A 17,499-nucleotide genomic window follows, 5' to 3' on the forward strand; every position below is an offset into this window, starting at 1 on the left:
ATTTAATGCACAGGTGAGCAGTATTTCCACTTTGACAGAATGAAGGATTCAGGTACTGAGAAATTTAACATATTTTACACTTGAAAGACATTACTTAAAGGGTGTGTGGAGGCACTGCACTATAAAGAACCACTGCAGCTGAAATCATTACCACACCTTGCATCAGCCATTTGTTTATGTCCCCAGAAAACACAGTATATATAATAAATATAATCATTTTACTGGTGAGCTTTATTTAAAGCTAGCAAAGCTTGTAGTATATTGTCATGTATTCTGCATGTGATAGTTTAATAACATGTCACTTTTTTTAAGATCCAAGAATAGCCAAGGACTTGAACTGCTGAACTAAACTTACAGCTCTGACAGACCATCATTTTTAACAGAACTGAGGAAGAGTGGATCAGTCTGAACAGTCCTCATCTGCCTCTAGCCCTCTTGGGATGAGACAGTGGTATATGGCAAACCTCCTCAGAAGCCAGACAAAGACATTTTACATTCTCTGCTGGACAGTTCGGACTAGCAGAACCATTCCCTATCTATACATGAGCTGACTGCTTTTCTAAGAAGCATTGTAAGGCCTTTCTTTGTGAGCTATGTTGCTGTCTTAAGTAACCTACAAAGGAAAATACTTTAAAATAGCAATATATACCTCTAGCCATCCTTGCGCCTGAATTTTAGAAGCAGCATAAACTCTGCTCCAACAGCCCTTACTGAATTTTTCTTCAAAAGTAGCACAGTCAACGGCATCACATACTCTGTGAAATACTGACAGAGTAGCATGAGGTACACAAGAGGTATTCAAACTGGTAATCAAGCTTTTATTCATTTTAATACCACTCAGCCTTATGTATATACTTACCCAGTGACATCCCAGACTTGTTTCTCTACAGCAGGAATCTGGCATTTTAGTAATTTATTCATAGGAAACTGCACATCTGTTTAGTGTCATATGTTTGAAGACATTATTCCATTGGTCTAACATGCACTTTCATTTGTCCAGCTTGAATTTTTATCCATCAATATTGTGTCTCATGTTAATTAATATGTTAATACTCAAAATATTATGTTATTCTTCGAGTGCTTGATAGTAATTTTAAAGTTAGTTTATGATGTCATGCCATCAGAAAAAAATAACCATTATCTTGCCTATCAAAACATTTAATGATGTAGTTTTACTTAAACTGGCAGTCAGAGACAACTGCATAAACAAGACTACTATGAAAAGGAAATATTCACAGGAAATAAAACTCTCTGCATTATCTGTTTTGGTGGATGACATAAAAGGGAACATAAATATCTGAATGTTGTTGAGGTTTCTTCCAATCCTTTTAAACCCTATGTTACTGAAATCGATCTCTGTAGTTCTTTCTTTATACTCCCCCTGACACAGAACAAAATATTCAATACATGTTTTTTAACAAGAGATGAAAATATACATATAGTACACAATTAAAATACTAACGCAATAATTATATGCTCTGAAACAACACTGCAGAATCATCTTATGATGCAACTTCAAGGCTTTTATCCTGCACTCTACTGAGAAATTCCACCTCATATTTCATCTTCATCAATAATTGTGCCATAGTGTATAAAGAAAAATTTTGAACTCCCTTTGTCCTCTGTCATTCGTCCGCTTGGTGCAGCCCTGTTTGTTTCGGGTCAGCTCGCACAGCCTTGGACCGTGCATTCCCAAAGTGCACCTAGGGTCACTGCAGGGGCGACAGGCCTGCTCTAATTGCCCCTGAGGGGACTGACTTGGGCATTTGCTTGTCACTCTGCTTGACGACTTCTGTTTCCCCAGTGAGCCAGGAGCTGCTCTGAGAGTTAAACAGTGCACAAATACCCCAGCTGCTCAGTCCACTCCTTAGACCCATCTTCTCAAGTGTCCTATTGGTTAGTGCTGGCCCAAAGCATTTCATTGTAAACAGACTCAGCAGCATAGAGGAACACTCTGTTTATGTCTAAACCTGCTCATAAATGTTAAATTACTAAGTCTTTTAATTTTTGGAATTTTTTCTGACAAGCAGCACCATTTTACAGATAGAGAAAAAACATTTATCTTTAATACTAGTAGGGATATTACTAACTGAAAGAACACAGACATAATCCTTTGCTAGTAAGGTGTATTTTTTTTTTCCTTTTTGTCTTTTTGTTATAATTCTCCTATGGTTGGGACCTCCATCCATTTACCAAATTCACATTGTTAAATGATGACACACAGATTTCTTATTTTCATTTGGTCATTACTGAACAACCACCTTAATACTCCTTTATAAAAACTGTGAACACAACTTAATGGAAGCTCTCCATGCAAAGACAATCCAAACCACTAACGAATGTCATTAACAATTGAATTACTATCATTGATACTTCAGTAACAACTCATTCACTAAATACTGAAAAAAAAAAAAGTTGACTTCTCCACTCAATATGGAGGTATTTGGATAAAGAGTGAGCAATTTCCGTTAGATTAGACTCATCATGTCCCAACAGAATCCTCTACAATAAAACTGTGACATACCAGGGGTTCCATCCACATAATTTAAAGGAGTTTCAGTTCTAGCTTCATTGGGAACCAAGCTGGCTCATAATTAGTTTTCAAAAACCCTTATCAGAAGGGATTAAGACAGCAGCACATCGAGAGCACACAGCATTTCCTTATAGACTTCCCACACAGAGATAAAACACTGCAAATAATACCATCCAGTAAATCTGGATATTACAAATTCCTTGTGAAATCTGATGCTCCTCCAGCACTGCTTTATGGAAAGACAGGCAGGAACATAGAGCTTGCATGACTACAAGATGCCGTATCCATGATGGATGATAAATGTAGAAAACAGACCACATCTGGATTCAGGTTTATGGGATTCTTCACAAATTGACCAGAGACAGCCATTGAAGGCAGAACAGCTGAGGCAGCAATATGTACAGAAATGTGATTTTGATAACTCTATTTGGTATGACAGTTGTTTCTGCCTACAAGTGGAACGAACGTACCACAGCACAGTACCAAAAATACCTGTTGCTCTGTTCACTTCATGTTATCAACAATGGCCACAAAAGGACTGAAAACCAAAATAAATTCCTTCCTTCCTGAAACTCCTGTATGATCTGTACAGTTGACACAACTCCTTGACCCAACACAACTCACCTGCCAGAATCTGCATCCTGATGCAAACAAGGCAATAATGATGATCACTCAACGGTATGCCTAAAATCTTTTTTTTTAAAGAAAAAACTGACTTTTATTTCAAAAATATGAACACTGTGCATACTAATGACACAACAGACACTTCTTTTCTGTGAAGAATTGGCACTTTAAAAATAAAGCAAATGCTTAAATTTAATTAATTAATGTTTTTCAAAAATCTCCAAAATTTTCAAATTCAATTTATTTCAGTAGTACCAATTCCATACAATTAAGTTAGTTCCATTAGCATAAGCATAGCAGAAACTACGTGAAGTCTTCCTTGGCATAAATCTACTAATTTTCCTACATGGAACGGCATACAGAAATCTGAGTCATGAGTGGATGTCTCAGGTTGTTCAAAGAATCACTGGCAAAAGCAGGTTTAATATTAAAGTAAAAACATGACAAAGCTCATTGGCAAGGTTCACTCTACTGCTAACTAGATGGTTAAAGAGAGAAAAATCAGACTAAAATCTAAAAATCTACGAAAATGATCTCTGTGGAGGCTGAGGATGAAAAAAGGGTAAGGATTAAAAGGAGTAAGAGAGACTCTTTCTTTTAGTCCCAAAGTTTAGGGTAAACCTGCCTGCCAAATTTAGCCCTAGACTTGACCAATGGCTTACACCTAAAGATTTTAACCACATTTAAATTCAGCAGCACTTAATAGCCTAATTTGAACAATTTGTCGAAAGGTTCAATAGAATTTACTACAAGCACAATAGCAACTCATACATACCTTATGAATCTAACCCACTTAAAAATCTAAGAGAGAAACATTTGCAGCACATTTGCTGTAGCATAATCACACTCACACAAACACCTAAAGGAATATGTACAAGGTATAGATCATATATATATATAGATATATATATATAAGATATATATAAATTCCAGTTTCAGTGCAGTACTCATATCAGAGACCTTTTCATCTTCTCTATGGGTGAAGGTTTGAGCTTCAAGGAGCAGGGATATTGACCCAGGTCCCATGGGTGGCATTTGGCAGTGATCGTCCAAGTATCTTGGAAAGAAACTTGAGAGTTTGCTGGCTCTGAGAGGTGTCCCGTGTAGAGGGAGATTCCCATTCACAGCCTGCTGTGAACAAGGAGAGCTCAAAGGATCTCACTTAGGACTCCTGTTTGTAGGGTCTCAAGGCTTTAGTCACAGTAATTTTCCATCATGGTCACAATTCTGGTCGGTAACTTTCTTTGAAAGTTTAATAACAAAAATGTTGTTCCACTTGGATTGTCATTCAAGCAAGAAAAATAAGTTTCCATGGCTGTTCATTAAAAAACAGGAGCTCATTAGACAGAACTAGTTCCTGGGAGCAGACAGGGTTTCTGATAAGAAAAAAAAGTTAGCCCAGGTGCTTCTCATCAAGGCTGAGGGGTAGCAAGCATTTCTGAGACCATAGTGCATATTCAGTAAACATTTTTTATTCTAAAAACATGTACCTCAAGATTTCAAGAATGTATTTAACTATGTTCTGTACTGTCTCTGGCCTTCAGGTAGTTAGGATGTTCCAAAGTCATTGTCCTGGTCTTTCTTTTCACATCTTCTGTCTTGCCTAGAAGGAAATAAAGTTCTGGCACTTCACAGTTTACACTACTTTACATATGTGCAGGCAACAGGTAAGAGACAAAGTGAAGCCTCCATATGCTGAGGAATTTACAGTATTCCCAGATACTAATCTCTGATCAAGAGCTTTTACATCGTCCCTTTTCAGTGCTAGGGCTAAAAAACAGCACGAGACCCTTTTCCTGCTACCAATTACTCTTCCACAGTGCCTCACGCTCAAGTTTTAAAAACACCTATCAGAAATACTGCACATCCTTACTCTTCACCCCACCACAAGTATATCCTCAGGTCTTATCTCCACTGAAGAAACAAACATTTCTGATAACTCTGCCAAAGTCTTACTGCATACACACGGCACAAATGTGAATTGGGAATTTCTAAATTAGTGCTAGACTAGAGTGGCACTTTTCCTGAGGGTTTAAAATGTTTAAAATTGGTTGAGCTGCCTCATAAGAGGTACATGTCACTCTATGGCACCAATACAGGCAGATTCCCAAGCAACCTGCTGCCTCTTTGTTCTCCATGTAATTTTTGTTGCTCTCTTAACCCTCCTGTAATTGTGTTTGCCTGTTGCAGGTTACAGTCAATACAGTGAGGCTTTATGCAGGGACCCTCTAGGACAGGAATGTACTCCCTGAGACCCTTGTCAGGTCACAAGGTTGAACCTGCACCTCTTTTGGACTGCTTCCAAATCCTTGTCTTTGCACAACTTCAGCACAAGTGCAGGCAATACTTCCATATTGCACCAAGCGTATGCATCCTGTATTTCCTTGTCAGCAGGTCAAATATTACTCTCAGATGCCTGCACAGACTTTACTCATTCCAATAAGAATCTTATATATCACAGAGCTCAGGTCACAAAGCCAGGAACAAAACTGAAAGGCTGACATACATCCTTGTGAAGAAAATTCCTTGGGACCTCCCTTATTTTACCATGTCATACTCATAATTAGTACCTAATTAAGTATTCTTAATCTATCGTTCTCCAGCTTTTTTCAGCCACCACCAAATTAGTCAAATTCAGATGTAGGTAGTTTTCCCAGCCATCACATATATGGAGTAAGAGTAGAGAAAAGTTGTGTGTTTACTTGAATCCATATATTATCCAGGAGCAGAACGTAAAGGTCTCTACCTGAATCCCAGTTATGGCTAATTGATCATATTCCCTGCTCCCAGAAGCAGTTTCTTCCCTATTTTCATGCTTCCAAAATGACAATCTCAGTGACTTATGGTGTTTAAGAAACTTTGGTTTCTATGCCTTCTTAGGGATGAATCTCATATCTGGACACTGGACAACTTGGTCTCACCATCCACTACAAATATAAATGCAGCCTCATCATATGCGAGACCAACAGGAGAAATATTTAATTTCTGAGGCAGCCTCCACACCAAGCTGATTAAGGATCAAGCTCAAAGGCAAGTTACTCATCAAGGTGGTTCAGAACAGGTAACTTTCAGTTGTGGATGAGAGAGAGTTTTGTCTTATCTTACTTGCTTCCTTTGCCAGCTATGACCTTCTCCTCCCCTCAGGCTACACAGAGACTCATTTACAAACTCAGTGAATGCCAAATCAGCACAGCTACACTTCCCTTGATGCTGACATCATCTCACATCTGTTCTTTCATTCACTTACACTAGCATTTTTATTATCCCAGGATCCAGAAGACATGGTATAACTGGCATCATAAGATGCCTACTGCTGCAGAAATGAGGGCTAGGAAATTCCAATTTCTGTGTAATATCAGTGCTTTAACTGTTCTATCCCCAAACAAAGCAGCCTGAAGTGTTAGGTAAAAAAATTAACAGAAAAAAAAAACCTGTAAAAAAAAGGAAAGTAGTAGTACCAAACACCAGCTTTACTCTTCTACCTCCTACCTCCCCTTTAAAAATATCAGCATCAAATTATTTTATACTTTTCATGGGAAAATCTGTATGACACAAGCACAAAAAAAGGGTTAATTTTATTCACAATCATTACGCACATTAAGTTTCAATTAAAAAAATACTTCTGCATTTCTTAAGTAATTAATATGTTTAGCAATGTTTAGCAATTTCACTAAGCATGGTTACTCTCAATAAAAAGAAACCATTTCATCAAGTGTCATCAAATGAGGGGGGAGATTTTGTGTGACAAGAGTTATAGCTGTTTGTGCTGCTTTAGACTGATAGTTTTTAAAATTTGTCCAACATCTGTCTATACACAGACACCTCCATGCACACAATATTGTATCACCTGTGCAAAACTGACTATACTTTGGAAATACAAGGCAAAAAGTTTTAGAAATTTTTAATCAAAAATTTAAATTATTTAAATTATTAAATAAAAAAAAATCCTTTAAATTATTTCACTGTAATGACATAATTTAATACTGATGGAAGATGGTGCATTCCAGATAAGGCAGAATATTCAAATCAGTCTAAGATTTTGAAATGTTTTTAAAAGCAATGATATTAAGTTATTTATAATACATATAATGCTTTAGGCTGTGCAATGAGACAGCAGTGCAGAACAGCTTAATGAAACTATTCCCCAGAGCTGATACTTGCGAAAGGGATAATTATTTTAGAATAAGTAAAGGTCTTCATCAACAAACATTTGCACATGTGATTTCAGTGGAACCATTCCTGACACTAAAGTATCTGGAGAAGTATTTGCAGGACTGAAGCCAAATCATACAATTGGATCTAAACTAAGAGCCCATTTGTTACAAATAAAATCCCAGTTTGGGAGTGGCTGATTATTGTAATTATCATTGTTGGATAACACTACACTTCAAATCAATTATTTTTTGCAGCAGTGACTAGACATGAAAATATAACTTGTAATTTCAGGGAATGGCCTCAGTATTGTGGCCACGGCCCCTAAAACCCAAAGCTCATAGCTAAAAATTAGTAAAACATAAAAAAACAATAAAACTGGAAGGTGATACAGAACATACTGTCTGAGCAAAGCCAGATAAAACTGCACCAGTTCCTGGGAACTTGCATTGCAATCCCATTTCATTACTGCTTAGAGATACAAGGATTGCTGGTGCTTAGCATAACACAAGCTGGCTGGGGGTCTTTTTCATCTAAATGACAAAGATATTCCAGAACAGTATTTCCATTTGGGTGCTACTGCTTCCTTAATACTCATTCTAAGGTCTCTAATTCAAAAATTACCAGATATTGCCTGTAGACTTTCAGGGGAAAAAAAAAAAGCACTAGGACTAAATCAGGCATACCATGAGTTTGCGCCCTATACAGTTGAAACAGCTCACTACCTTTGTACATTTTTAATTTAAACCTCAATTCTCAGAGATACGAGAAGGCAGCACTCCTTCAACAAGTGTCAGCAACACCATTTCAGGCCTTACGCCTCCCCAACCACATTTGTTTCTTTTATGGTTCTCCAGGCGATAAATTTCTCACATCTGATCAGTAAAACTGTACAGGAGATTCTCAGGTTTTCTCAGCAAACACTACAGAGCATATAGCATATGGATTTGCCACATGAATTGTTAAATGTCCGAGGAGTAAGCATGCTTTGATCACATCGTATTTTTTTTTAAAAGATGTTAGGGTATTTTCTTCTAACTGAAGTCTAAAGCTGTTCCTGGTATGTCAAAAACACCACATCATGTTCTGCCTTCAATCAGTTTACTTGGAGCCAAGGGAACCACACCTTATTTACCATGATTTTTACTGGGAAAAGAATCAGATCTGCTGGACAGTTCAAGGAAGTCAGGGAAAACACCATAAATTGTATTAATCATGACCATTTAAATAGCCAACAGAGAATTAAGAAAGCAGTGCATGCAGATGAAATATTATCTTGGCCAACAAACAGAATAAAAGAAAGTGATCTGGACTACTGAAAGATTGGTAGCAATTTTAAGCGTTTGAAAGACAAATGACATTGCAGAAAAGACTGGGTTAACAAGGGAGCACTTGAGGGAAGTCTAATCTCCGCTGGCATGCTGGCTGGGAAGGTCAGCCCGGTGCACGTGTTCTCAGCTGGAGTCAGGCTCCCTCTGCCCGGCCAATTGTCCTATGCACTTGAGGTACCAACCAAAGGGAAGGTGCCTTCACTCTGTCAGCACCTTATATTCTCCCAGTTTAAAGCCAGCTTCCTTTTCCCTGTCAATTCATGCAGTGTTTCCACACAGCAAATGCTAAAGGAGAGAGGTAACGTGTGAGAGCCTCTTTTTCCTTTCTGAGTAGCAAAAGGCTCTTTAGGAAGCAGTGTAAAGTTATTTTTAACACTGTATTCTCAAGTGAGAAGAATGATATTTCAAAATACATTTTCAATCCAAATTTTTCTCAAAGAAACTGACTTTGTTTTCAAAACACACTATGTTTTGAAATTTAAAGCAAATCTCTTGAAAACTGACGAACATGATACTTTACATAGTTTGTTACTTCAGTTTTTGTTTGACCACAAGAGGAAATGTTATATTTCCTTTTCAAAAGTGGAGATCTAGCACTAAATTCTAAATCCAGAACCTGGATTCACCTTGATCCTCAATCAGGACAAGATTCAGATTACTAAATGAAACCACATGAAAATCAGTTAATTTCAGGTCTATAAAGTTTGTAGCTATGTAAAGAATTACTTTCTAAGAAAAGATAGACATTTTACAAAATACCTAACTTCTAAATTTTGTCAAGAGATCTGGAAGGTGTGAGAGACTTTAAAAATCTCACTTCTTTGTAAGAAGATATGCTGCTGTTTGATCTATGGTCATGGTCATTCCCAAAATACCTCTGATGAAGACACAGACAAGACCTGAATTTTCACTGTGAGATAAAAATGACTAAAAGGATGCAAATTTACCTTAAAGGATTGGTTTTAATGATTTTGGGTATTCCTGACACAGAAATTACTCTATTTCTTATTTCAGAAGCATTGTTAATTTCTGGGACTATACTTCTTTACTTTCAAAATAGTAAATAATCTTTTCATTCAGGTTCATTGCATTTTTCTTTCTTTTCGTTTTGAGAAATAATTTTTTCTTAATAATTTATATTAAAAAAATTAATCATATTTCACCAAGTGTTAGAACACATATTTAAAATGTACTTAAATTTAAAATTTTTAAGTAAACTATAATGTAAAAGGCAACATGCTGCAACATTTATATTTGTATTCATGCGTATCTCTGTCAATCTATGATGTTAACATTTTGCAAACATTCTGCTTATCATTGACAGGTTTTGATCACAAATACAGCATATGAATTCTTAGATAGCCCTGGCAGTTATAATAAATTTACTTTTTTGTATTGTCCAGGCCCAAAACAAAGAACCTAAAAATCTCTAAGTGCTGTCTTCTATACTGTCATCACATGAGATTGAAAAGAAAATCTGTTTTCATTACTTGTCATACTAAATATTCTTCAACAGGAGTCTCCAGATTTTACACAATTTTTAATGATTAATTATTTAGGTAAAGTAGGACAAACCTGTGGTTAAACAATGGAGTTAGGATTTCTTTAATGGCTGACTTTGTCATAAACTTTACCTCTAACTTTGAGCAAGCCCTTCTCCACTTCAGTTTTCCACATCACAGTAAATGGTAACAATATTTCACTAACTCATGGTTTTTGTTTGAGAATTAATGAGGGTCCCATGTGCAAAAGACCTGTAGATTCTGGCTTCTTCTTTCCACTGTGAACTGATAGGAAAGTGACCTGTTCTTAATTTGAAACAGAGACTCAGGGCTGCCCTTCATCAGCACATGGAATTCTCATTTATGTCAACAGGAGTTGCATTGAATACACTGAATACATTACTTAGCCTAAAAGTAAATGAAGAAAAAGAAATGGAAAGAAACTCATGGATTCTCCTTGCCTGCTCATAAAAAGTCTAACAGTTCATGGCAGCAGACACATAATCATAAATAAAAATATTTTTGATGGGAGGCAAGAAATGCTGCCTGGGATTATAAATGAGAACAGAGAAACTGTAGCAGGTCCATCTGTAGAGTACATTGAGCTCTGCTGCAAGAGCACCATCATAAAATGAATGATGGTACATGCAAAATTCAGTCACCATAATATATCGTGCTCTATAGACATTTGTCTCAAAATAAAACAAACCTTTAATGGCCTCAGCATTTCAGCTTTTCACACCATCTCCAGTGAATGCCAAGAAAACAGTTACCTTTTTCTCCTCTGTTAAACTAAGATAAAAAGTTCAGAAATTTAGAAAAAAAAACCCCAAGCTTTAAAAGCTCAAACTTAATCCCAGGTAGTACTACACACTGTTTTTGGTCAGATGTATCTATGGTACAAGAACAGAATCAACTGAAGGAGATTGTTTTTTTCTGGAAAGAGATTAAATGTGAGTACACAATTTTAATCTCTTGCTTTGATCTGAGGTAAAAACTGTCACAGCAGAAAAAGACATTTTTGGGGTTTTTTTGGGGGGGGAACAGAAAGGAGAATAATCAAGAAGTAGCTGGTTGGCCATTACCAAGATCAGGGAGGCAAATATGCCTATAACAAGCAGGCAAGTTTTAAAATTTGCCATTGCTTAGCCATCTACAGACAATGAGACTTGACAGTTCTTTACGGAAGGCAGGCAGGAGCTACAATTCTGCATAATTAGGCAATAATTAATCAATCCAAGAATAGCAGCCTTGTAAATTTGGAAAATGGTAAGTGTAGTCATCTACGTGTATGAACTAGTCTTTTATACTTTATACTGCCTGCATGCAGTCCTAGTCATTTAAAAGTCTGCCTTTCCAAAAAACGCTTTTTCACTTCAGTATGCTACTGAACAGAGGATTTTTGACTGGAGAAAGACATTCCTTCTGAAGGACAGAAGGACTTAAAAACAAAAGGGCAGACAGACTAGACTACAATCCTCACAAGAAGCAGGTTACCAGAGGCAGAAGAACCCCAGTAATAGTATTTTGACATCAGCACGCATATGCTCTCTTTTTCTTCATAAAACAGTCAAACAGTAGATTCTCTCATGTTTTTCTGGTTTTAACATTCCTCCAAGCAGCGAGGAATTTAGGGTCTCTACTTCTTAACACAGGATATGTACAGTTTAAGTATGCCTTCATACCATCACCATCTACCTTTCTGTTTATGGCTTTCCAAAGCACCAGAAAACATTGTATCTTATGTTTACCCAAAATACTGACCTGCTACTTTTGGAACTAGTGGCAGACTTTCTATGTGTCTTAAGGACTGTATCTTTACTACACATAGCCGAAGTTTTGCTATACTTTAAGTGGTCATTCAGTAATGCTGGCTGCTGACTCCTGCCTTCTAACATTATCAATAGCTTTGACTTTGAAATGTTTCTGATGAAATAAGCCAAAACTGATCTTAAGAAAAAATTCAGAATAGTATTTACATGCAAAATATATAAAAAAAATCCTTCAGCTGCTCACCCTCTTTAAAAATGTATGCTATTTTCTTTAAATTAGGCTTTCCCCTAATACATACTTAGATTTGGTTGGCTGCACTTAATTTCCACCTTGTCTACGTTGTCATGTTCATACTTTTCACAGAAATCCATTTCTAGCTTACTTTGTTCTATTTTTCCAGATGTAAGATATATTTTATGTCCTTTGAAGTATGGTATTAATGGAGAAGTGCACTCAGAATGATTACTTTAGTACCCCAGACACATAACGCTGTGAAAGCATCTTCACAGTAACTATAGTAGCAAGCGTGTTAAGAGCATGTCAGGATACGGAGACTGGACTAACAACGCTCAAAACCAGACACACTTTATGCTGGGTACGAAGAATAAGCAGTAAATTAACAACATACTGGTCATGCAACCACAAAAACCTATGGAATCAGTAAGGAGAACACTCAAGCAACACTTGGAGCACCAGCACTTTAAACGAAAGACGAGAGGCTAAACGACGAATATTGGGCCATAAATAAGGAAACAAAGGAAGTTTCACCGCAGTTCTGGGTGGGTTTTTTGCTAATACAAAGTTTCTCCGCTCCGTCCCTACACGCTGTAACTCATCGTGCCCGAGATGCAGCGCAGTTCGCAGGCACCGCAGCCCGTGCCGGCAGGGATGCCCGCTCAGGCGGGCACTGCGAGGCCCGGGGCAGCCTCCCGAGGGGCGGGGTGCGCCGGCCCCAGCCGGATCTGGACACAGGCACCTGTGTCTGGACACGGGCACTCCGGTCCCCGAGCGCTGCCCGACCCCCGGGAGCGCGCTTTATTCACTGCCTTTGCTCCACTCAACACAGGGTAGATCTGTTAACGATTAAATCAGCGGCGGCCGCAGTTCAAAGCCCTGTCCCGGGAAGCAAAGGTGAAGATAACGTCCCGGCGGATCGCGTCGAGTTTCTGCTGTTGCAATCGCTTTTAATTACCCTCCAAACGGCACATCACACAGCGATCCTCCGGGCGCCGGACCGGGCACCGCGATAGCCAGATACCTATAAACGCTTTACAACGCGCCCGCTGATTAAAAAGCGATTAGAAACTTATTTGAAGTCGGGCGTTCTCTCCGGGCACGGAGCGCCTCCTGTCAGCGCCGGGGGCCGGCCCGAGCCCTCCCGCCGCCGCCGCCGGTGCGCCCTTCCCGGCCCGCCCGCACTTACAGGTAGGAGGTGAAGACGCTGAGGTTGGCGGGCACGGCGGTGAGGCCGCGGTCGGAGCAGTCGGCGCGGAGCAGCACTCCGTCCAGCTCGCAGCGGCACGGCGCCGGACAGCCCCGCGGGCGCTGCCCGCCGCCCCGCGCCCCCCGCCGCAGCCCCGGCGGGCACACCAGCAGCAGCAGCAGGAGGAGGGCGCGGGCAGCGCGGGTCGTCGCCATGGGGCCCGGAGGGTACCTAGAGCCGCGGGGCGGCCGCTCTCATGCCCCGGGGCGCGGCGGGGGCGAAAGGCGGGCGCCCGTCTGGGCTCGAGGAGCTCCTGCGGCCGCCGCCGCCGCGCCGCTGTCTGTGGTAGCATCTCAGCTTACACGCTGCTTTAAAGCCCTGGAGCCGGCACCGCGCGCCCGCTGACGCCGCCCCAGCCTTGCCCGCCGTGGCGCAGCGGGCCCTGCCCGCGCCGCCGTGCGAGCGGGCGGGTGGGCGGGGGCGGCCGCGGCCCGGCGGGCAGGCGGGAGGAGGGAGCGGGGGAACGCCGCCCTCCGCCTGCCCTCCGTGCGGGCCGCGCCTCGGGCCCTCGTCCCGCCTTCACAGAGTGGGTCAGGCTGCAGGAGGCCGCAGCGGGTGAGCTGCGGCAGGCACCCTGCCCAAGCACTCATCCCGGAGCACATGGCATTCAGGATTGCGTCCAGGCAGCTCCCGAATAACTCCAGTGAGGGAGACCGCGCAACCTGTTCAATGAGCGATCACCCGCTCAGAAAAGAAGTTCTTCCTCGTAATCAGGTGGAACTTCCTGCGCATCATTCAATGACAGAACCGTAGAATAAGCTGAGTTGGAAGGCAGCCGTCAGGATAATCGAGGCCAAATTCTGGCCTTGCACAAGACACCCCAAGAATCACACAGTGCACGAGAACATTGTCCAACTTCTGTCCGGTGCCTTGTATCCTAGTGGCTGGTGCCACTGAGAAACGCCTGCGTTCACTTTCTTGGTGCTCCCTCCTGCCCATTGGATATTTACACATATTTATGAAGTGCCTTCTCAGTCCTTGCTTTTTAAGGGGGAATCCTCCCTCACAATAGGGATGCACGTGTGGACATTTCTAGAAGGTGGGAGAACAGGTAGTTGTGGAAGTGGGGGTAAGGTCCTGAGGTCATGGGGTGAGGAGTGGGTCTCTGGGGTGATGAGCTGAAGGCTTGGGTGCTCTAGTGGGCTGGTAGGGAGTTCTAACCTCTAAGGTCTTGTTTAGTTGGTGGGTGGTCCCAGCTGCAGACCATGGTTCTGGTCAGTGATGGCAATCCACTCTCTTCCCTACCCACATGGTTAAATCACAGGCTTGCCAGCAGGCAGCGATTTTCTAAACGGGCCTGCCTGCTGAGGGAAACAGTTCACAGTGAGGCTGCCATTGAGATGTCCCTCACACAGCTTCTTGCCAGAGGTTCTCCTCAGATAGTGCATAAAAAACTTGCCTTTGTGCTATGTGTCTGTGACTGAATGAGGCAAAGGCGAGGATGGCAAGGTTTTTAAAACCTTTTTCCTCCAAATCAGTTTTCAGTGTGAACAAAGTTGGCCACAAACTCCAGATTTGAGACTAGCTGCAAGTTTAAGAACCCAGTCCCAGCCCAATTCCTGTTTAGACTGGTAACTAAATTGTTGGTCAGGCTACTCAATACACAGTGGAGAACATTAGTTAAAGGTTTTCTGCTACACTCTCTTTGAATCTACAATTAAGTCTGAAATGAGAGCCGAATGAAAAGGCCAGCAAAATACATGGTTTTATATTCCACCCAGTTTATAACACCTGTTTTCACCTCTGGACCATAATCTGGTATAATCTGAGTTGCAGAATGATCTTGTACTGGTACTCAAGTGTTTTATTTGAAATAATAAAAAAGGAATCTGCTGTCTGGCTAGTTAGACCAAAATGTTTTGGACTATGGGGCTGCTGTGAAACTTTTCCCCAAGCATCATCTTGTCCTAAGATAATAACAACCATGGTTGAAAGAATAAAGTGCCTTTGAGAAATTCCCAAAGAGAAAAAGTCTTCAGGAAGAGAATTTTTTTCATTCTGTGTCATGATATGTGTCCAGGAGACCTCTTCCCCCAAAAGTTCTGGCTGTCTTTTGCCCATGTCTATAAGTTTTTATTTTTCATAAATAAAACAAACAGTATTTATTTAACTTGAGGCTTTTATACACTTTTGTTTTGTTTTGCTTTGTTTTTTTGTTCTAGAAAGCCAAGAGTATATTGTTTATTCATTTTCTGTCAAGGATTTATCAGCTTCCACAAGATACCTGAAGTTAGACAGACATAGTTTAATTAGTAGCGAGAATTCAACTGTAAAAGTCATCCTCTGTATGTTATTTTGCGTAGGTACATTTGTTGACCTAGTGACTTTCTTTAAAATACTAAATGTACTTCTATACAATTTTACTTCAATATTTTTTTGAAGTAAAGTAGCTTGAAGATTAAAAGAAGGATTTTGTAGGAACGGATATGGATAATTCCTGCCTTTATACATTTAAACTAGGCTGTACAATTTTTTCCTTTTCATGTTTCTCATAGGTCTCTAGTTCTCCATGAAGAGAAAAAGAAAAAACACGAGTCTGCTTGCTGAGGTCTCTGGGAGGTGCTGTTACTGTTCAAACAGGCTATTTGGACTGTAAGATTTCCTGCAGGTTCTAACATCTCACCATAATGTCTCGGTCACTTGAAGTGACATCCATGTAAAGCCATCAGTGGTCTTCGGGTTTCATCAAGGCAATAAACCAAATCCCTCAGGGACGTCAGCAGAATGTTCTCTTGAATCTGTCTTCTTGATACTCAGGCAAAACCCCCGATCTTTTGAATATAAGACATGATGATGCTCTAGCCTGAGGTTTATCAGTATAAAAGGTATCTTTATGAAATACTACCTACAAGTAAACAAAATTATATGTTGTGTTATATATTCTTAGCAGACAAAAAGTGTAACAATTCATATGTCAAGAATGCACAGAAGATATTTATATATGTATATTTATATTTATATATATATAATATATATATAAATATTTAACATCATTACTTACAGCATGACAGATTTTAGACTTTATGTGAAATTTAGTTTAAAATATAGGACTGTAAAAAGAAACTATCTAAACTATTCACTGCTATTTCTGTTTTGTAAACTTAAACTCAATAAAATTATTTTTAAAAAGTGTGGCTAAAGCATTTGACAATGGAAAATTGTGCTTAATCCTGAAATGATCAGTTGTCCCAGCCAAAATGGAGTTTAAAGCAGAAGTGTTAACAGACCTTGTACTAGCAAAGGTAGCAGCTAGTTTAAATATTAAGAGAAGTCCAATACAGGGCCCAAGGAAAAAGCACAGCAGCAGAGAACACAGTAGCTGACTGTAGCATGTCTTTTCCTTTCCTGCCTATGGATGAAGGCTAGATTCCTAGAAGGCAGTAAGTACAACTGTGTGTTTAGACTATGGAGAAAACAAACATCCTGTGCAGGGTGGAATTCTTTTTCTGGCTATTGGGTTAAGAAATTCTTCATTGAATGTGTTGAAATCCTTACATTGAAAGGGTTCAGTGGGCAGGTGTGCAGCTCTCCAGCCCTGAGGCTGCTCTGCTGGAGAACAGTACAGCAACTGCCCAGTGATCTGAGCAGAAGGATCCCTTCCTCCTTGCAGGACACCTCATTTGTCCTTTTATCCCAGCTAGCCTTGGAAAATGGTTAATCTATCACTATAGAGGCTTTTTATACATACAGCAGAAGGCTGTTTATGTGCTATGTTCTCTTGGTTCCGTATTTTCCTATTGGCGTATGTTCCCGTTCATTTGCATCACATTATCTGTCCTGTTTTGTGGAGGGCCTTGAACTAACACGAGTATTTACATCCCTTTATTAAGCCGTACAGTGTTCAAACCAAGGGAGATGGCACTGTTTCTGTTTTACATAGTGATAGGAGCTGGTACCTGAAATGTAGGGTAGGTAGGGTATGAATAAATGAATGAAATACAGGATTTTTCATTGCCCTGGCTCAATTTACCACCTGACTACAGCTTTTCAGTCACAATAATATTATGGACAGTTTTATTTTATCATTATGGATTTGGTTTTTTGGGTTTTCATTCTATTTAAGGCATGCTATGTCATGCCTTATTAGAAATAGTCAATATC

At 40.0% G+C, this 17,499-nt stretch overlaps 1 protein-coding gene across 1 annotated transcript in view; it reads right to left on the bottom strand.

Moving 5' to 3' along the window:
• Nucleotides 1–13,755, bottom strand: part of LGR5 (leucine rich repeat containing G protein-coupled receptor 5) — an 88,877-nt gene extending 75,122 nt beyond the window's left edge. Inside the window, exon 1 of the mRNA XM_058862836.1 lies at nt 13,339–13,755. Within this exon, the coding sequence (XP_058718819.1) occupies nt 13,339–13,553 (215 nt within the window). The 5' untranslated portion in view covers nt 13,554–13,755. The remainder of the gene's footprint in view (nt 1–13,338) is intronic.
• Between the last annotated feature and the right edge of the window lie 3,744 nt (nt 13,756–17,499).

Source organism: Poecile atricapillus, chromosome W (assembly GCF_030490865.1).
Source record: "Poecile atricapillus isolate bPoeAtr1 chromosome W, bPoeAtr1.hap1, whole genome shotgun sequence".
Classification (NCBI taxonomy): Eukaryota; Metazoa; Chordata; class Aves; order Passeriformes; family Paridae; genus Poecile; species Poecile atricapillus.